This window comes from Notechis scutatus, chromosome 11 (genome assembly GCF_049901735.1).
Source record: "Notechis scutatus isolate UNSWTSFEM ecotype Mainland chromosome 11, rNotScu1.2, whole genome shotgun sequence".
Lineage (NCBI taxonomy): Eukaryota > Metazoa > Chordata > Lepidosauria > Squamata > Elapidae > Notechis > Notechis scutatus.
The window spans coordinates 14,683,132-14,704,624 of record NC_142019.1 but is presented as its reverse complement, the minus strand read 5'-3'; the positions used below and the strand labels follow the sequence as shown (position 1 = coordinate 14,704,624).

At 44.0% G+C, this 21,493-nt stretch overlaps 1 protein-coding gene across 1 annotated transcript in view; it reads right to left on the bottom strand.

Moving 5' to 3' along the window:
• The window catches only part of MCTP2 (multiple C2 and transmembrane domain containing 2), a 150,465-nt gene that overhangs the window by 70,837 nt on the left and 58,135 nt on the right, over positions 1-21,493 (bottom strand). The window contains exons 9-10 of the mRNA XM_087972852.1: positions 9,365-9,529; positions 6,629-6,759 (exon numbers count right to left, since the gene is read on the bottom strand). Of these exons, the coding sequence (XP_087828978.1) occupies positions 6,629-6,759; positions 9,365-9,529 (296 nt within the window). The remainder of the gene's footprint in view (positions 1-6,628; positions 6,760-9,364; positions 9,530-21,493) is intronic.

Below are 21,493 nucleotides of genomic sequence, written 5' to 3'. Positions count from 1 at the left end.
GTCGAGATGCACTGTGGGCTAGTGACTGCTATACCTTCTCTGTCCCTGACTTCTCCAAAGCACCTGAAGGCAGGACAGGAAGCAACAGAAGGAAACTAATCAAGGAAAGAAGCAACCTAGAACTAAGGAGAAATTTCCTGACAGTTGGAACAGTTAATCAGCGGAACTGCTTGCCTCCAGAAATTGTAAATGCTCCAACACTGGAAGTTTTTAAAGAAGAGATTGGGCAACCATTTGCCTGAAATTCTATAGGGTTCCCTGCCTAAGCAGTGGGTTGGACTAGAAGACCTCCAAGGTCCCTTCCAAATCTGTTATTCTATTTTAGAAATGGGACAGCCCGCCCTTCCAAAAAAGGGGGTCTAATGGGTCACCACCTTATCTCAGTTTTCATGACGATGCACTCCAGAGGATTGCTTCCAGAAAGCAGCATTTGCCATTTTAAGGGGAGGAAAAATGCATTTCTTTTAAAGATACACACACACACACACACACACACACACACACACACACACCATTGAAGTCTTCAAAAGTGGATGAAAAGGGAGGAAGGGGAGGAAAATTCTTCTCAAATTTGTAGCAGTGAGAAGACCAGTGGTGTGAGCATTCAAAGCTCTTTTATTTGGGAGCAAATGGAGCACATCTTCCAAGGAACTCTGCAGATTTCAGCTCTTGCAGAAGATAAATACTTGAAGCTTCAGAACCCTGCCGGGTATTTGCAGGAGTCAAGTTTTTGGATGGTGAGCAGAGAAATTGGAACAGATTTTGACAGAGGAAGGCCTGTGCAAAGGGTTTTGTTTAAAGCAAGGACCTGTTAAGGTGTTTCCTAATTAGGAGCAGGAGGAGGAGGAGGAGGAGGAGGAGGAGGAGGAGGAGGAGGAGGAGGAGGAGGAGGAGGAGGAGGAGGAGGAGGAGGAGGAGGAGGAGGAGGAGGGAAGAGCATCTCCTGGGGGCTTCTGCTTGGGAAATGGAACATGCATCCATCCCGAGGAGACTCTAGAGCCTGAACCCTTGCTGTCCATCTGCCATGACGTACAAAAACTTTTCATTTCTTAATAGCTGGTTTTGGAGAAGAAAGGAAGGCACAAAACCCCAGAGGTTTCAGCAATCTCCTGGCAAAATCTTCTGAATGCTTCATTTTTAATAGGGTTTCAGTCAAGAGGATGAAAGCATCTCAGAATGTCTGTGGAGATGCTCAGTCATCGATGTCTCAAAGGTGTTCCTTTTTTTCTTCTTCAAAAGACAACTGAACGGGTTTTTTTTTCCTTTGAGGAAAGGAGGAGGAGGAGGAGGAGGAGGAGGAGGAGGAGGAGGAGGAGGAGGAGGAGGAGGAGGAGGAGGAGGAGGAGGAGGAGGAGGAGGAGGAGGAGGAGGAGAAGAAGAAGAAGAAGAAGGAGGAGGAGGAGGAGAGGAGGAGGAGGAGGAGGAGGAGGAGGAGGAGGAGGAGGAGGAGGAGGAGGAGGAGGAGGAGGAGGAGGAGGAGAAGAAGAAGAAGAAGAAGAAGAAGAAGAAGAAGAAGAAGAAGAAGAAGAAGAAGAAGAAGAAGAAGAAGAAGAAGAAGAAGAAGAAGAAGAAGAAGAAGAAGAAGAAGAAGAAGAAGAAGAAGAAGAAGAAGAAGAAGAAGAAGAAGAAGAAGAAGAAGAAGAAGAAGAAGAAGAAGAAGAGTGGGCTAACAAACAGAGTCACAGGATCAACTTAAAAGGCCCAACACGTTTGTATAAACTGATGCCAAATGATGCTGCAATACGCAGTGTTATCAGCGCAGGAAAGCCGCCCTAATAATACATAATAATCTCGGACCCAAGTCGCAGGGACTGCATGTTGACGCTGCCACACTCATTTGATCTGTGAACGATTAACCACCCTAAGCCTGAGCTCAGTGGTGTGACACTGGACACCAGCTGATAATTAGCCTTAAGGAGAGATCAGAAAGTAAAGGAGACCTTGAATTGAGCTCTGCTCCGGGTGACTTCAGAAACAGGGCTGTATGGGAAGAGGGGAAATGGTACAGGTAGTCCTGAAGAAGAAGAAGAAGAAGAAGAAGAAGAAGAAGAAGAAGAAGAAGAAGAAGAAGAAGAAGAAGAAGAAGAAGAAGAAGAAGAAGAAGAAGAAGAACAAGAAGAACAAGAACAAAAAGTTGTTTCACTTCTCATCCAAGAAGAGGGAAGGATTAGTTCTGTCAGGAGAGAGGGAGTGGGTTGGAAGGATGTTCTGGTCATTAGCACTCTCCCTGAAAGCTCTTGAGGCCACTTGAGAATTTAGCTGTGCCCTCAGGGTCACCTGTATGTGCAAATGGGGAGAAGAATCTTCTTGGAACTGCTGAAAGGACAGCATTATGGACAGGAAACCGTGTTCTAGACAGAACACCTCAACATGAGAATGACTTCTTCATGGACAACCATGTCCATTCCACCTTCATCTCTTGAAACCTTGCACTCAACTGCACAGTCTGTTAGAGACACACAAAGTATATTCGAACTGTACTGACTCATATTGGTGAAATGTTGCTCCTTACATAGCTGATAATTTGAACCAAAGGTGCTTTTTCAGGAGGCAATTGGATTTTCTTTTCTTTTTCTTTTTCTTTTGAAGATGTTTCGCTTCTCATCCATCTATTCCTGAAGACGCTTCTCGGGTGAGAAGCGAAACATCTTCAAAAGAAACAACAAGAAAGTCCAGTTGCCTCCTGAACAAGCACCTTTAGGACAACCATGACCTGGATGACTGAGAACCTCTACAGACTCATACTTTGAAGGGAGCATGATGAAGAAGGAATGAAAGAACCAAAGTGTGCATGAGGAACTGATATTATGAGATTCTTCTGGGTGGATATGAAAGTGGCTCCTTGGTTGTGACACTTGAACATTGCACCGCAGCGCACAAGGATAGTGAAACAAGCCGGAAGGATGGGGAGAGGTAAAAAGTATACGCACTTTATAAATGCCTGTTCAGTTGGAGCTTGTTCTTATCATTTATAATAAGATCAAATGTAATAAGATGATTATTCTTGTTTTGTCATAAGGCTGTTATCTTCCAGGGAATCTTAAGCTCCTCAGAAAATCATCTTGACAATTTCATCTGAACAGATAAAGATCAGCTCCAAAGTTCCTATGTTATGGAACTTTCTATCCAATTTTAATGATAGAATAACACAGTTGGAAGGGACCTTGGAGGTCTTCTAGTCCAACCCTGTATCATTCTGGACAAAGGGCTATCCAGTCTCTTCTTAAAAAAGCTCCAGTGATGGAACACCCACAACTTTTGGAGGCAAATTGTTCCACTGATTAAGTGCTCTCACTGACGGGAAATTTCTCCTTATTTCTAGGTTGCATTTCTCCTTGATTAGTTTTCATATTTTACTTCTTGCCCTGCCCTCTGGTGCTTTGGAAAATAGCTTGACTCCCTCTTCTTTGTGACAGGCCTTCAAATTTTGGAACACTGCCATCACGTCACCACTAGTCCTTCTCTTCATTAGACCATCCAGTTTCTACAATCTTTCATCATATGTTTTAGCCTCCATTCTCCTAATCATCACTGTTGCTCTTCTCTGCACTCTTTGTAGGGTCTCAGCAACTTTTTGGGATCATGGTGACCAAACTGGACACAGTATTTCAAGTGTGGTCATACCAGTGCAGGGTAAGGCATTAAACCTCACTAGGACGAAGGTCTTCTGATGTGAGAAGGAGATTAGGTTAGAAACGGTTAGGAGTGGTGAAAGACCTACAACAGAGGCTGTCAGTTTCAATATTTAATTTTTATTTCTGGTGTGACTTGGCCAATAAAGAATTCTATTCTATTTATATTCTTATTTGCTTGATTGTACTGCTTAGCTAAGGAACTGTAACTACAGTCCACATTGGTAGCCAAACAATTCCAGGGCACGGATCCATGGAAAACATATCAAGACATGGTCATATTTAAAACCGCGGACTAATTGAATTGAACTGATTCAGAAAGAGGAGGAGGCAAGGGGAGAAGGACTTTGCTAAGAGCCAAACGCATCTTGAGTTTAATGTACAATCAAGCTGTTTAATTACTTGGGAGTCTAATTGTTTGCACAGTAATTATTTCTCCCTGTCTAAGCAATAGAACCATCCTTTCCCTGTCTTGCAATAGAAGGCAAGGGAAGCCAGCAGCAGCTGTTCCAAACGAGGACCAGAGCACAACATAAACCCGCCATGGTCATGCTTTCAAAACGGTTTCCCCATGGCGAGAGACTCCCACCTCTGTTCTAACTGTTTGCAACTATTTAACACCAGAATGGCTGCAACCATATTGCCTTTTGCCAGTCCTCTGCTGGTAATAAGCCAGCCATATAGAACTGGTGGGTGGGGAGTCGGGGAGAGTGGAAAGAAGCAGAATCTCGTAAAGCTTAAAGAGGCAATCCGTTCGGGAACCCGCAGGAGACATCGTAGAGAAGTCAAAGGGAGGAACCCTTCACGGTGGGAGTAGCCACTTGCCAAGAAGCGGAGGGGGCTAAGAAGTTTGTGGCACCGCCATCTTCATGGGGCCTGCGCAAAGGAAAAGTCCCAGGCTCAGAAATGTTTGCATTTGTTATCACTTCCTGTTCTATTTAATGAAAGAGACATGGCTCTTCACGTTTCAGTAAAATTCTCGTGGGCAGTGACAGAAATGAAAGGCCTTTGATCTTATCTCCCCTCCTTTTTAGCACCTGACTGGTTCCAGGGAGAGGCAGGAATTCCCTCCTCCCACCCCCAGGATAAAGGGAGATGCCAGAGGTGGAATGTACATATCTGAGGGTGATCTTCCTTTCTGGATTTCACATGAACCTCAGCATCAAAGCTCAGGGCAGAAGCATCCCAATCTGCACACCTGCACTGGAAGGACACATGCTAAAACCAACACAGATGCAAACCACACCTCTGAGCTCACACTAAGGGCCAGTCCTCTTATAAAACCAAGCCTCTGGACTCCACTTTCTCTGTGAAAAGGTAAAGGTTCCCCTCGCACACACCTGCTAGTCGTTTCCAGCTCTAGGGGGCGGTGCTCATCTCTGTTACAAAGCCAAAGAGCCAGCACTGTCCGAAGACACGTCCGTGGTCCTGTAGCTGGCAGGACTAAATGCTGAAGGCGCAGGGAACGCTGTTCCCTTCCCACCAAAGTGGTCCCTATTTTTCTACTTGCATTTTTTAACGTGCTTTTGAACTGCTAGGTTGGCAGAAGCTGGGACAAGTCACAGGAGCTCACTCCGTTATGCAGTGCTAGGGATTCTAACTGCCAAACTACCGACCTTTTTGATCGACAAGCTCTGCGTCTTGGCCACTGAGCCTCCGTAGCTACCCCGAAAAGAAATCTCTTTGTTCTTGGGAATAAAATGAATCTCCTTTCTCTACAGCGTGTCTGCATTTCATTTTGGATTTCTTCTTCGGTTCCACCTCGGTTCATGGAACCGTCAAATTATTCTTCTAGCAGCAGGTTGCAATAGCCCCATGCATATTTTGTGGCAGGGTTGTTGGAGGATTTGCATGAATACCCTTCCTTTCAGGGTGTCCTTCTCTCTCCTGGAATGTGCAGCCTGCTTGGCTTCCTACATTAAACCTCAAAGATTTTTACACAGGGAACACCTCCCATGGATCTTTCTCGCAGCAACTACCAAATAGAATGAAAATAATAATAATCCTGCGTTTAATTTCTCCCCCTGTATAGGGTTGGAGAAGTTGTCCACCAATTTGCTGTGTCCACTCATGGAGAATGTGAAAGACCCTTGACTTCCAGTTCTAATTCAGTCTAACCTTTATCGGTCTGAATTGCTTCAAATGTTTGGAGTACAAGTACTTTTGTCTCCAACCCTTGGTTTTGCCAGTAGGGCTGATCAACACTGGTATCCCAACCCAATTTTGGAACTCAGCATGCCACCTCTTCTGCTAAAGAACTGCTGCGATGCAAGAAAACGGAAGTCTCATCAAAGTATCTTTGTTTTTTTTCCAGGTCATGCAGAATTAACCTCTAACATCTTCTGCTAGGAGAGTGGAGTGGTGTGGAGGCAAATATTTCTCTCTCTGGGTACACTGAGAATATATCTGCTGCACAAAACTCCGCATTGGCAACAGGAAGGGTATCCGGCCAGTAAACACTCTGCTCCGTTCAGTTGCCCAGACTCCACCCCACAAGGGATTATGGGGTTGTTAAAAGATGATGATGATCTTCCGCTAGCACACATGGAGACACCAGTCTTAAGTGACTGAAGAAGATCACGGAGGATCAATGACTATTTTGACAGAAAGTTCAATATTTTCTCAATCACAGAAGAATACCAAAAGGACAGTTGCTGGAGATGACTTGTGGAGAAGACAACCATGTTTCTGCCCAAACTGGGAAGCTCTTTAGTTGCAGCTGGATTGTACCAACTACATCTCACAGAATTATCTTGGATAGTTCTTCCAAAATAGAGGGTTCTGTACAATTGGAAACCCTGTGAGCTCGGTCCTGTTGTTGACCTACACAAGGCTTGAGTGAGATTTTGAGAAGCTTCAGTTCTCAGGTTCTTGATGGAAAAACCACAACAGAGAGAGATAATCCAGAGACTTAACTAGAGAGCCACATTTTACTGTACATTGTCTCCCAAAGCTTTGCAAAACACGTTTAATGGCAATAAAAGAAGACAACTTACATTCCCAAAATTTCTTCGTGCTTTTTGTTATCTTTTCCCCAGATCTCAATTTCCAATACATCTTTCCTGTCAGAGAAGTAATGAAAATCAAACTGTTCCCTCCACTGTGGATTTGTACTCTTACACAGCGTCTGGAAAACACAGAGTGATAAGATTTATTGTTCTTTCCAAAGATTGCAGCTTTCATATATATATATATTTTTTAAACGTACCCACCAAAAAAGGGAGGCAAACTTTTAAGACCAACAAGTACGAAGAGGGAACAGCTGTCTTCTACAACACAGCAGGGAAATGGGGGTGGGTGGGTGGGTGAAACCACTTTTTATACTACACGTGGGAGAATTTAAACTTCTGACATCGAAACCAAAGGGCCACGCATACTTGCATATCCGAGGAAACAGTTAAGTTGCTTCAGAAGGCAGAGAGAGCTGGGGCAGACGTTATACTTGTTTTCATTCCATTAAATCCAAATGTATTTAATACGGTTAACGTAATCACCCTATTAAACACAAAAAGGCTTTTTGGGGGAGGGGGGGCTTGAAGCATGATGGGTGTTATAGCCAGTGGGGACTGTCTATTTGGATTAGAAAGGGTGGAGAAGGGATAGGAGCTCTCCAAAGCTTATTTGTCAGTAAACAAAAGTGTTGGTAATTCTCAGTTTTACTCGTTTTCTTTATTTCAGCATTTTGGCCAGGTTGGTATCCTCCAAATGCTTGGACTTCAAAGCCCAGAATTCTTAGCTGGGAATATGCTGGATGGAGGATTCTGGGAATTGAAATGGACTCATCTGGAGGGTGATTCAGGTGAGGTAGAGAAAGACTCTTGTCTATGAGCCACGGTGGCACAGTGGTTAGAGTGTGGTACTGCAGGCTACTTCTGCTGACTGCCGGCTGCCTGCAATTTGGCAGTACAAATTTCACCAGGCTCAAGGTTGATTCAGCCTTCCCTCCTTCCAAGGTGGGTAAAATGAGGACCCAGATTGTTGGGGGCAAGAGGCTGACTCTGTAAACTGCTTAGAGAGGGCTGTAAAAGCACTGTAAAGCGGTATATAAGTCTAACAACTGAATGATAAACTGCTGAAAAACTGAATGAAAAACTTCTACTGCTGCACCATAGAGAGTATTTTAACTTACTGCACCTCTGTATGGTCTGCCAATTGCACAGTGACAGATAGGACAGCACTCCAGAGGGTGAACGTCATTGCCCAGAGGATCATTGGTTGCCCTCTCCCCTCTTTGGAAGAGCTTTATAGCTCCCGCTGCCTTAAGAAAGTTCAAAACATTCTCAAAGATGCATCTCATCCTGGGAACCCCCTTTTTTTGAACTATTACCATCTGGCAGACGGTACAGAATAATAAAAACAAGGACAAATAGGCTGAAAAACAGCTTCTATCCCAGGGCAGTAGCTCTTTTGAATTCTGCTGTATAGTGCAGTGTTGGTATGGTGTCGAGGGTTTCCGGTTCAATGTGTGAAGGGTGAAACATGTGTGTTTGTGTTTATTTTCATGGTCATGGTCATGATATGCACTGAAGATGGTGTTTGATTTTGTTGTACGAGGTGCAATGACAATGAAGTAAACGAAACTAAACTAAAGTGCTATTGCTACATCAGAGTTCTCCAATCTTTCCGAGTTGGTGGCCCTGAGTGGATGGCAGGGGGAAAAGTTTTGTGGGAGGGGTAGGAGCAGGCACGTACCTATGCATCTATACAAATACCCGCCACTTTTGCGACTGGGGGCATGAGTGCCCACAACACTTCCAGTGACAGTTGCACAAATGGCTGCGAGTGCCCGTGTGACGCTCACACGAGTGAGACTGTGCGCATACACATATGTTGTGGCTCGGAGGTTTGAGCCTGCTTTGTCAGAGGTCGAGGACTTGGACAATGAGGAAGAGGAGGATTTGGCTCTGAGGTTTGAGCCTGCTTTGCTAGAGGACGAAGACTTGGACGGTGAGGAAGGGGAGGATTTGGCTCTGAGGTTTGAGCCTGCTTTGTTAGAGGATTTGGAATGGCCTTCCTCCCCAGGACTTTCCTCCTCGGCAGGACCTTCCTCCCTGATTGTGCCTCAGGTGTCGGCAGATAATCAGGAGAGCGTTTGAGAGCCTCTGACTGAGGGTCAAGCTGAGGAATGCTGGCTTGATGTGAGGCAACGATGCAGGCAAAAGTCTAAGTTGCAACGTAGAAAGAAAGGACGAATCAGAGACTGAGATGAGGGACTGACACGCCCCACAGGGAATAAAAGTGGGTGTGTTCGCTCTGAGAACTTGTTCGGGACAACGTGTTAATTTGTGAGAGAAGCTTCAGAAGATTCTGTGTGTGGCGATAGCTTGTGATTTATGTTCCTGCTTTATTGTCGAACTTGGCAGACAGCTTGTGTGAGACTGCCAAGAACTTTCTCGGCTCAAGGAATTTAACCCTGTCAATACTGGAATTGTTTGCTTGTTTATATTCATTTGGAAATTTGGACTTCTCACCTCGTTTGCACAGGTGAGACATAACACACATATGTGCGTGCACCAGCCAGCTGCTCACATGGCCCAGTGGCCAATAGGCCGTGGCCCAGTAGTTGGTGTGGCCCACAGGTTGGGGATCTCTGGTCTACATAGAAAGTAGCATGATCTTGTATGATACAAATCCGTACATTAAATTATAGTTCAGGTCTGACTGACTTTCCGTTGGATGGACTTGCTTCAAATCACACCTGTCGGCAGCACACCTGTCTCAATCATGCTTACCTGACTTTTGAATTTTTCCTGGCCCATTTTCAACAAAACGAAGATGTAGGTCATGCCCCCCATGGGGATATTCCTTCCTTCCAGTAAAGCCACAGTAACTGTTCCATTCCACAACTGGTTTTTTTGCAGCGTGTCCACCAGCCTGCTGGTTCTCATGAAGCTTGCCTAAAATTGGGGAAAAAATAAAAATACAATTTGAGAAGCTGAAAGCAGGAGTATGTCACTGAAGGCTCAAGGCGGGATTGCACAACCATTTGTCTGAAATGGTACAGGGTTTCCTGCCTAAGCAGGGGTTGGGCTAGAAGACCTCCAAGGTCCCTTCCAACTCTGTTATTCAAATTTGATCGACTGGTTGATCATGGCAACTGGACTAAATGAAAAGAAGGAGTATACAGCCTCACCAAGAGGAACAACCAAATTATTCTGTTTGTACCCTGTAGATATTCCTCCATTCACTCATCTACAAACTGTTCCATCTAGTTTCTGTGCTTATTGACACACAGCATTTAAAGGGGGAAAAAAAACATTAAAAGGTACGTTTATTTTGTCTCTGAATGTGACTTTTCTCCTGGACGCTCCCTCAGGCATGAGGTTTAGAGGTCAGCGGTGCCCATCGTTGTGAGTTTGTGCTTCCTGATTTGTCCTCAGCTGTCATTATTCTTATTACCCTTGGTTGGTTTGGTTTAAATGCTATGTACGCTACAGCTCACGATTGTGAGATAGGTGACTGCATAAGCTGATTACATAAATACATGGATTTTTTTAAAAAATGTTCTGAATTACTTAAGTATTCCACAGCATCTTTCCAACATCTCAAAGCTGACTTTTTAAGGTTTTTTTATCATCTCTTTTGAACATTGCCCTTAGAGAGGGCTGTAAAGGCACTGTAAAGCGGTGTATAAGTTTAACAACTGAATGAAAAACTGCTGGTGACCTTCTACTCCTGTACCATATAGAGTATCTTAACTTACTTGAATTCTACTGTATAGCGCAATATTAATGCAATATCAGGGGGTTTTCAATTCAATTGCATGGAATACGAAAGATATGCGTTTATTTTCATAGTCATAATGTACACTGAAGATGGTATTAAATTTTGTTGTATGAGGTGCAATGACAATAAAGTAAACTATAAAAAAAACCGGTATGTAGACCAGAGGTGGTATGTTCCGCAGGTTCTGACCAGTTCTGGAGAACTGGTAGCGGAAATTTTGAGTAGTTTGGAGAACCGGCAAATATTACCTGACTGGAGAGTTTACAGCATCCTTCCCCTGCCACGCTCACCAAGCCACGGCCACAGAAAAGGTAGTAAAAAAATTTGAATGCCACCACTGATGTAGTCATTGTTTATCTCTACGTGCCTGTTGGTGGCCAATGTGTTTGAGTGCCAGGCTTCCAGGAATTCTCTTAGCGTTTTTGGACTTCGTTTGGTCCAGAAGGGAGTTTGTTGCTAAGTTCCCTAGCAACCCCTCCCTTCTAAAGCATCCTTCCTTGTTTTCAGATCTCCACTAAGCTTTTTATAAAACCACATTAGCTTCTTCTACTACCTTTTCCCTCCCCCACCTTAGAATTGTTTGCCAAACTCTCCCACTTCAAGCTCCTTTTTGCAGTAGCTTCTCCTGCCCTGCAATTCCGCTTATCGCTGCTCTGAGATTAAAACCCTTCTTATTAACAGGGAGGATACTCGGAGGAATAGCTGCAAATAGAGGCTGGACCATTTATTTATTTACAGAGCTGGTAGGCCACACCAATCTCCCAACACTGAACAGCCTACAAGCCTCTGATGTATAATTAGTTTTAAGCCATATAGTCAGTGGAAAAAAAAATAAACCAACCAACCAACTACTACATAATGTTCTTATGGAACTGGGAATCCTGAATGGATGCGTTAACAATAACAATAAAAGACTCAATCTCGTGACCCAAGAGGAAGTGACAACAAAGCAATTCACCCGGATTTGATGGAACAACCAGGTTGTCCCCAATTTCCTAAAAGGCAGAGGAGGGAAAAGTGTGGTCACATATGGGGGAGGAAGAGCACAATTTCAGAGGAACTGAAGAGGTACACTTGTGGCAATTCCCCAGTCGAGGTAAACTTGCTGGACAGACAGATGTTACTGGGAGAAAGTGGTCGCTGAGATACCCAAAAGATGAAAAGCTTAAAAGTGACAAGCAATACCTTGAATTGCACCTAGAAGCCAATTGGCCACCAACAGCAGCTGTTGATACAGACGTGATATGCAAGAGCCTTGAGATGCGCCCACCATTGCTTGAGCCCCTGCGCTCTAATCAGTTGTAGCTTTCAAACAAATCTTCAAAGGCAGCCCCTTGAAGAGCGTATTGGAATAGTCCAACTGGGAAATGACTAAGAGAGATGACCAAACAACAAAGACTGGGAGCTAAACTTAGGATGAACTTTAAGGAGTTCATCAAGGAGAGAAGCAACCTGGAATTCAGGAGAAACAGGGAGGACAATTGACCAGTGGAACAGCTTGCCTTCAGAAGTTGAGGGTGCTTCATCATTGGAGGTTTCTAAGAAGAGCCTGGAATGGGACAGGATCTCCTCCTTGAGCAGGGGGCTGGATTGGAAGACCTCCAAGGTCCCTTCCAGCTCTATTCTGATTCTAAGGAACCAGCCTATTGAAGAGAAGGATTAGGGGTGACATGAGAGCTGTCTTCCAGTACTTGAGGGGGTGTCACAGAGAAGAGAGGACTGACTTATTTTCTGAGGCACCCGAAGTAGGACAAGAAGTAATGGGTTGGAAGCTAGTACGAGGGAGATCTGCCTAGAGGAGAACTAAAGAGAAGTTCCCTGACAGTGAAAACAATTAATCAGTGGACTAGCTTACCTTCAGAAGTTGTGGGTGCCTCCATCACAGGAGGTTTTCCAGAAGGGATTGCACAACCATTTGTTGCATGATGGAATTAGGTCTCCTGCCTGGAGGGTTGAACTAGAAGACCTACAAGGTCCCTTCCAGCCCTATAACTCAATGAGTGACCGTGAGCAATCTCAGCTGTTCCAAGACAGGTCACATTGGATGCAGAAGATGGAACAGGGCAAAGGCCCCCTTGGCCCCCAGGAGCAGGAGGGACGAGTCTAAGAGCATCTCGAAACATGACCCAGCTCTCTCCGGAGGAAGTCGTAGCCCAGTTCGGAGTGAATAAAGGGCATCTCCCTGGAATTGACAAACCTGTAACTTTGAATGGTCATCAAACAAACTGTTGTAAGTCAAGGACTACCTGTCCTTCAACGCTCAGACAGATCTTTTTCCTCCCTTACAGCAGAAAACTTTGCTCTCCCTCCCATTTTCCTGTTTCACTATCCTTTGAGGTGGGAGAGGAAGGAAGGAAGGGTAAGGGATGGAGGGAGTGAGGAAGGAAGGAAGGAAGGAAGGAAGGAAGGAAGGAAGGAAGGAAGGAAGGAAGGAAGGAAGGAAGGAAGGAAGGAAGGGAGGGAGGGAGGGAGGGAGGGGAGGGTAAGGGAGGGAGGGAGGAAGGAAGGAAGGAAGGAAGGAGTGAGAGATGATGGAAGGAAGGAAGGAAGGGCAAGGGAGGGAGGGAGAAAGAAAGGAAGGAAGGAAGGAAGGAAGGAAGGAAGGAAGGAAGGAAGGAAGGAAGGAAGGAAGGAAGGAAGGAAGGAAGGAAGGAAGGAAGGAAGGAAGGAAGGAGAGATGATGGAAGGAAGGAAGGAAAAGGGAGCGAAGGAGGAAGGAAGAAAGGAAGGAAGGAAGGAAGAAGAAAGGAAGAGTAAGGGAGGGAGGAAGAATGAAAGAAAGAAGAAAGAAAGAGCGAGGAGGGAGGAAGAAAGGAAAGGAAGAAAGGAAGAGGGAGAGAGGAAGAAAGAAAGAAAGAAAGAAAGAAAGAAAGAAAGAAAGAAAGAAAGAAAGAAAGAAAGAAAGAAAGAAAGAAAGAAAGAAAGAGGGAGGAAGACAGGGGGAGGGAGGGGAATGGAGGGAAGGAGGGGGGAGAGAGAGAGAGGGAGAGAGGGAGGGAGAGGGAGAGAGATGAGAGAAATGTCAGCCAAAGATCAAAGCTGCAATCGGCCAACTGCCTAACAGAAAAGCCTGCACTTCCTCGAAATATGTTCTACAGTAAAATAACTGTGTGGCTCCCAATTCCCCCCCGCCCGGTTTTTCAAACGGAGTGTTTGTCTTGGAAAGGACTCTTCCTCGCTTGTCCATAAAAAGCAAGTCCCACTCAGGCTCTGGGAGGGTCCATGAAAACGGAGTCTAAGGCTGGCCATTAAAAAAAAAGGGGGGGGGGACCAGGAGATGGCTTCCATATGGCCGGACAGCAGGGGAGTGAAAAGGGCCAAAGTCTACAGCCGGCTACATTTGGCGAAGAGCTCCTCGGTCTTCCCATGGACACTCGTTGCATTACGGAAGAACATCTGGATTATTGCTTGCAATGTCCCTGGGAAATATCCATCCCCCCATCAAAGGGCTTTATCTATCTGCGCTGCACTTTGAACATTTCAGCGCATAAGGCAGCCTGGTTTGAAGCGGCACTTGCTGCCTTCCCATCCAAAGCCAATCCTCCCACTGTTTTTGGAACACACACACACACACACACACACACACACACACACACGCACACGCACACACACACACACACGCAAGGTCTCCCTTGGTTTTTCTTTCCCCCTCCCCTCCTTGTCCTGGGGGGAGGGGGGAAGGGAGGAAAGGAGATTTTTTTTTTTTTTGAAGAGAGTTCCCAAAAATTTTGGAATTACTTTTTTTTCCCCTCCCTTGAAAGACTCCATGGGTTACTGGAATGAAACACTTGGAGAGGGGAGGAAAAGGGGAAGGGAGAAAACGAAGAGTGCAGGGAAGGGAAGAGGGGGGAAAAAATAATAATATTTGGGGGTTTTAAATCAGAAGCAGCATCACTAGACAGAAAGGAGGCTCCAAAAAACGGATCGTAGAGGGCTGCCTTTATTTAGGAAGCTGACGCAAACTCGTGGAATAGCAGGCAGACTTTGGAAGGGCGCCAGATTTTATTAGGAAACAAGCTGGTAAAGCAAAAAATGAATCTTTCCATCTGACATGCAAGACTGATTGATCTATTGATTGCTTATAGAGTAGAGTAGAGTAGAGTAGAGTAGAGTAGAGTAGAGTAGAGTAGAGTAGAGTAGAGTAGAATAGAATAGAATAGAATAGAATAGAATAGAAAAAAGCTGGAAGGGACCTTGGAGGTCTTCTAGTCCAGCCCCCTGCTCAAGCAGAAGAACCTATACCATTTCAGACAAATAGCTACCCAGTCTCTTCTTAAAAACATCCAGTTTTGGAGCACCCATGATTTCTGAAGGCAACGGTTAATTGTCTTCACTGTTACGAAGTTTCTCCTTAACTCCAGGTTGCTTCTCTCCTTGGTTAGTTTCCAACCATTGCTTCTCGCTCTGCTTTCAGGTGCTTTGGAGAATAGCTTGACTCCCTCTTCTTTGGGGCAGCCCCTCAAATACTGGAATACCACTATCATGTCACCTTTATTCTTCTTTTCTTTAGACTTAACCAAACCCAAATCCTGCAGTTTGATGATTGATGTTTCGTATTTCTAAACTGCCCCAAAGAGGGACTCTGGATGGTATAAAACACTATATAATCCATACATAAAACAATGAGCGAGTAGAAATCCTCGACTTACAACAGTTTGTTTAGTGACTGCTTGAAGTTACAAAGGTCCTGAAAAAGTGACTTATTACTGCTTCTAATGCTTATGACTGTCGTGGCGTCTCCATGGTCATGTATTCGAAATCCAGACACTTGGCAACTGACTCATTTTTATGACGGTTGCAGTGTCCTGGGGGTCGTGCGATCCCCTTTTGCGACCTTCTGACAAGCAGTAGGGAAGCCACGCGAGACTTATCCAAGCTAATCTTTTGACCAAGCCCTCATTTATTGGAGAGCAGTAAGTTTGGAACAAATAAAGAGCATTCTGTTGGAATTCAAGTTTAAATTTTGGAAGAAGGCCGTGCCTTTTTCAGTGCGTCCTAACAGAACTCGCAAATAGCCAGAACGCTTGATCCAGGGGTGGGATTCAAAAATCTCTTGGTTTGCTGCTTGGTTGCTGGGAGGGCGTGTCCATGGTGGGCGTGGCCGACTGGAACTTCCTGTTTCCAGCTTCCGGTGGGCTCCAGAGCCCTGGGGAGGCCATTTTCACCCTCCCAAGGGTCCAGAGGCCTTCCCAGGACCTCTAGGAGGGAGAAAAACAACCTCCCCTGGAAGTGGTGGGATTCAAATATTGTTGCCACCAGTTCGGTCGGGCGTGGCTTGGTGGGCGGGCTTTGCGGGCGTGCACGCACTTTGCACAGGCGCAGAGGTGTTCTAACTCGCCTCCTGCAAGCCTGCACGATCTCCCGGTCGCTTCAGCAGCTGCCGCGGCGCACTCTTCTGTGCCGCGCAAAGCAGCTGCGCTTCAAATTCAGCGGATAAAAGTGAGTCTGGGAGTCCAGGCGGATGGGTGGGCCCAACAGCACAGAGAACTGGTTTGGTCTCCGCTGCTCATCGCTCCTACCGGCTCACCAGAACCGGGCCGAACCAATCGAATACCACCACTGTCCCTCAGCCTCTGGAGGCCCTCCAGAAACCAGAAACAGGCCCGTTTCTGGACTTCCAGAAGACCCGTTTCCCCCCACTCCAGAGCCTCCATGCAGACCCTGCAGTTACCTCCATCAAAAACGGGCCACGTGGAGACTCCTGGGAGGAGAGGGCCGGGAGGGGCGGGGACCCGCTGGTCGGTTGAAATATCGGTTCAGCGAACCAGCTGCAACTTTAACATCCGGTTCGGCCAAACCGGTCCAAACCGGTAGAATCCCACTCTTGGCTTGATCCACAAGTTTGGGTTATCTGTTATTGTGCTTTGCTTTGGATGTTTTCACAAACACTCAAAACGCAAAACTTCTGATGTGTTGAGACCGCCGCGATGGTGGAAGCTGCCCCAACCGAGAGGAAGACGCCTTTCAAACGCCTGTCCTTTCAAAGATGTGACAGGGGGACAAAAAGAGACCCGCGAAGAGGTCAAAGCAGCAACCCAACTCAAAAGGGAAAATGGTTTGCGGCTCTTGTCGGATGCCTCGGTCCTCCCCTCCCCTCCCCAACCCACCCCTAGCTCTGCTCATTAGGCAGGATAACCATTCCGGAGAAGTTTTTTTTTTTTCCCATAGGAGGGTTGGGGAGGAATTAGACAAATGAAAGGAGGCAGGTGAACACTCATGCAGTAGAATTCCATAGTTGTTTAAAATGCTTCAACAGGGTGATAGCCCAAAGCGGAATTCTGGAGATGGACAAATAAAAATAAGAAAGCCAGTGAGGTGGGACGGGATGCAACACCAGGGGGAAAATGGGCTTTCTTCTTTGGCCTTGCTTCAACTCCTTATTCGTTTCTCTGGCCAATTTATCCAATTGTTTGGACACCAAGGTGGCAATCAATTTGGTTTGGCTTCTGCACACGTGGCCCAGGAAGGGGGAAAGGCCGGGAGTTCACATCCCTAGAGCAAAAAAGCCTTCGGCCGCTTGGTGCCCACTGAGTGTGCAAAGCACGCCCCATCCTGCAAAGGTTTCCAGCACTTTACACAAAGCAAACGTGAGATTAGAGGCTCTAATGAGGCTGTTCGCAACTGCCTCTTGTATGCAAAATCTCCCAAGGAAACCACTGGCTCAGAAAGGAGCAAATCTGTTTCTACTTCCTTCCCTTCCATCATTCCACGGATTTCATAAAGGGCTTATTCCAGTTATTACCGTCTCACCCCACAGTCAAAATACAGCTAAAACTCACATGGGGATGGCGAAAAACTGAAAATTAATTAAATGTTTACCCATTATCGTCACTTATGCAATGATAAGAGAAGCTAAGTCCTATCAATGGGGGTAGGCTGCCAGAGTCACTTGATTTGAGAAAGAGGCAGTGCAAAATAAATTAATGATCCAAAAGATAATTATGGATTGCTTAACAGATGAACAATAACAAAAAAAACACCAAACATTTCCTGAGCGTTAATAGATTCAATAAGAAAAACTTTGGCTGCTAGAATAGGGAATTCCCTTTTTTCCCCCCCTGCATATATTTCATGGTTTGGGAGGATATCCAGAGCATGCATAGATAAAAAATTGTCATGGGAAGGAAAGTTATCAGTTTTGGTATTCTCTTAAATCTCTCAAGACAATCCCATACTAAGGGTTTACAATTATGATTCTCTAAAAGGGTAGACACACTTCCAGGCAAAATTATAAACTTCAGGCATAGAACAATTTCCATTTTCTGTGAGGTCACACAAAACATAAGGCTATTTTGGGGGGATAAAGGAATGAGTCTAGAGACAGAGGCTGAACCTTTGCAGATTGAACATCCCTTTTTCCATGTTTAACATTTTTAAAATATTTATTTCTGTATAATTGTTACCCATTTTACCGAAGAAAAGTCTTAGGATAACCCAATAATTTTTAAAGTAAGCAGCAGATGAATCCACATTCTGGGTAAACAGAACTGCTTATAACATTATGAATTTTGTATCTGTTTAATTCCAAAGAAGTGTTTCAATATCAATCTATTAAATTTAAATAAATATAATTATATATTAAAATCAATATCAATATCAATGGCAGCAGTGTTCCAAAATCTAAGGGGCCACAAAGAAGAGGGGGTCAAGCTATTCTCCAAAGCATCTGAAGGCAATGGAGAGAAACTAACCAAGGAGAGAAGAAACCTAGAACTAAGGAGAAATTTTCTGACGGTGAGAACAATTAAGCAGTGGAAAAACTTGCCTCCAGAAGTTGTCAATGCTCCAACACTTGAAGTTTTTAAGAAAAGAGATTGGATAACCATTTGCCTGAAATGGTATAAGGTTTCCTGCCTAAGCAGGGGGTTGGACTAGAAGACCTCCAAGGTCCCTTCCAACTCTGTTATTCTGTTATATCATTTTGAAAACATTTGCTTTAAAAACTATCAAGCTAATTAAAACACATTGAAAGTTAAAGTTGTATTGAGAAAATCTTTTTAAAAGAATTAAAATGGAGAAGGAAATCTTGATGAACAGAAGTTGCCTTCAGAAGTTGTGGAAGTGTCATCACTGGAGGCCTTCAAGAAGAGACTGGACCGCCACCTGTCAGAAATGGTGTAGGGTCTCCTGCTTGGGGGGGGCAGTCAGACTAGATGACCTACAAGGTCCCTTCCAACTCTGTTAATTTGTTTGTTAATCAACAGAGGTGTCCTAACAAACAATCTTCATGGGGACAAGATCGAAGGTCTCCTGGCTAGACAATCCAAGGAGAGTGAAAAGTCTTTTTTTTTTATTTTATGACTTACAGAGCTTTGATTAATATTGGTGTTGATATTCACGTATCACTTTTTATCTAAAAGCAATCTATGTTTTCAAAATGACATAATTCAGTTACTTAAAATAACTAATGTGAATTATAACCACGATGCTAGAAAATATGATTGCCTGAGAGGTTTTTAAAAATGCTACATACGCAGGAGTAAAAAAAGTTTTGCGGTGCCTGAACGTAGAGCCAATACCTAAACCTCAAACCAGTGAGGGAAATACCGCAGATTGGCTGAGGCTGATGGACTTTATAGTCTAGCCTGTGAAAGACGATGCCAAATGAAGGAATAATTGCTCAGTTCATTGCTTCTTCCATCGCCTCTCAACTACTCTCCAAAACATTCTCCCAGCTCTCTTTTATTTTTCCTTTGTTGACTTTATGATCCATTACAAAAAAGAAGAAGAAAAAAAAAAACGAAGAGAAAAAAAAAATGGGAGGAAGGAAGGAAGAGAGCAAGTGCCAGCAATGTTTCCCCAGCTCGGTGTTTCCTAACTAAAGAATAGTTATTGATGTACAACGCCGGCCTTTTACTGTGGCAGCAGAATCAATAAAGGAGGAAATACTGCTTTGTCAAGAGTAGCCCAAGTACTGTGTAGGCTTGCTGGGAAATTCTTTACTGGCACTGGGATGGGGCGCCGAAGTGGATGCTTAAAAAATCTTTCTAGATATATCCAATGATATATCATGGCTACCATGTACTGAGACCTGACTGCCCTCTAGTGGCATCAACACACAACGACAAAAGCCGGGATATATTTATTTTCTCCTTCCCTAATTCTTCTTTTCTGTTTTGTAAGAGTAGAGTAGAGTAGAGTAGAGTAGAGTAGAGTAGAGTAGAATAGAATAGAATAGAATAGAATAGAATAGAATAGAATAGAATAGAATAGAATAGAATAATGAAGGAATGGAATGGAATGGAATGGAATGGAATGGAATGGAATAGAATAGAATAGAATAGAATAGAATAGAATAGAATAGAATAGAATAGAATAGAATAGAATAGAATAGAATAGAATAGAATAGAATAGAATAATGAAGGAATGGAATGGAATAGAATAGAATAGAATAGAATAGAATAGAATAGAATAGAATAGAATAGAATAGAATAGAATAGAATAGAATAATGATGGAATGGAATGGAATGGAATGGAATGGAATAGAATAGAATAGAATAGAATAGAATAGAATAGAATAGAATAATGAAGGAATGGAATGGAATAGAATAGAATAGAATAGAATAGAATAGAATAGAATAGAATAGAATAGAATAGAATAGAATAGAATAGAATAATGAAGGAATGGAATGGAATGGAATGGAATGGAATAGAATAGAATAAAATAGAATAGAATAGAATAGAATAGAATAGAATAGAATAGAATAGAATAGAATAGAATAGAATAGAATAGAATAGAATAGAATAATAGAGCTGGAAGGGACCTTGGAGGTCTTCTGGTCCAACCCACTGCTTAGGCAGGGAACCCTATAGCATTTCAGACAAATGGTTGTCCAATCTCTTCTTTAAAACTTCCAGTGTTGGAGCATTTACAATTTCTGGAGACAAGCAGTTCCGCTGATTAACTGTTCTAACTGTCAGGAAATTTCTCCTTAGTTCTAGGTTGCTTCTCTCCTTGATTAGTTTCCAGCTGTTGTTTTTTTGTCCTGCCTTCAGGTGCTTTGGAGAATAGTTTGACTCCCTCTTCTTTGTGGCAATGCTAAAAGGACTTCCCAAACCTTGAGAACACAGTCAACGACTTTAAATATATGACTTTAAAGATATATTCTCATTTAAAATAACAAAACAAAAGTGCCAAACCCAAGTCATATGTGAATATCCATGCAAAAGAAAAACTCCAAAATCAAACAGTGAGGCTTTCGATGCTTTCTGAGCCTGGGGGTTTTTCTTGCAGATGTTTCATTAACAAACTAGGGAATGAAGGGCACTGATGAGGTTACCTAGTTGGGTCATGAAACGTCTGCAAGAAAACCACCAAGCTCAGCAAGCACCAAGGATTCTACAGTTCAATCCTGAGTTACAAATACCCTCTAAAATCACAGAACAGGTTACCTAGAATGAAAATGAGGATCAATGTATTGATGTATCGAATATTTTGATAAGAATGGCATGCGGGCAACCATTGTCTTGTTGGAGCAGAAATAAATATGGCCTAAAGCTGAATTTATTTTTCTCATTTGGAGGAAGTTTAGTGGGTTAAACTGTAAAATGGGTACAGCAAGGCTTGTAGGTATCAAGCATTTTGCAGTTAATATAGAAACTGTTTTTTAAAGAGAAAGACATGGGAATAATACAAGATAATTTTATATATGAACTGTTCATAGTGAGCCTCCCAGAATTGGAAGGAAGGAAGGAAGGAAGGAAGGAAGGAAGGAAGGAAGGAAGGAAGGAAGGAAGGAAGGAAGGAAGGAAGGAAGGAAGGAAGGAAGGAAGGAGAGAGAGAAAGAGAGAAAGGGGGAGGGAGGGAAAGAGGGAGAAGGAAGGAAGGAGAAAGAAAGAGGGAGGAAGGGAGAAGGAATAGAGAAGGAAGGAAGGAAGGAGAGAGAGAAAGAAAGAGGGAGGGAAGGAGGGAAAAGGAAGGAAGGAAGGAGAAAGAAAGAGGGAGGGAGAAGGAATAGAGAAAGAAGGAAGGAAGGAAGGAAGGAAGGAAGGAAGGAAGGAAGGAAGGAGAGAGAGAGAGAAAGAGAGAAAGGGGGAGGGAGGGAAAGAGGGAGAAGGAAGGAAGGAGAAAGAAAGAGGGAGGGAGGGAGAAGGAATAGAGAAGGAAGGAAGGAAGGAGAGAGAGAGAAAGAAAG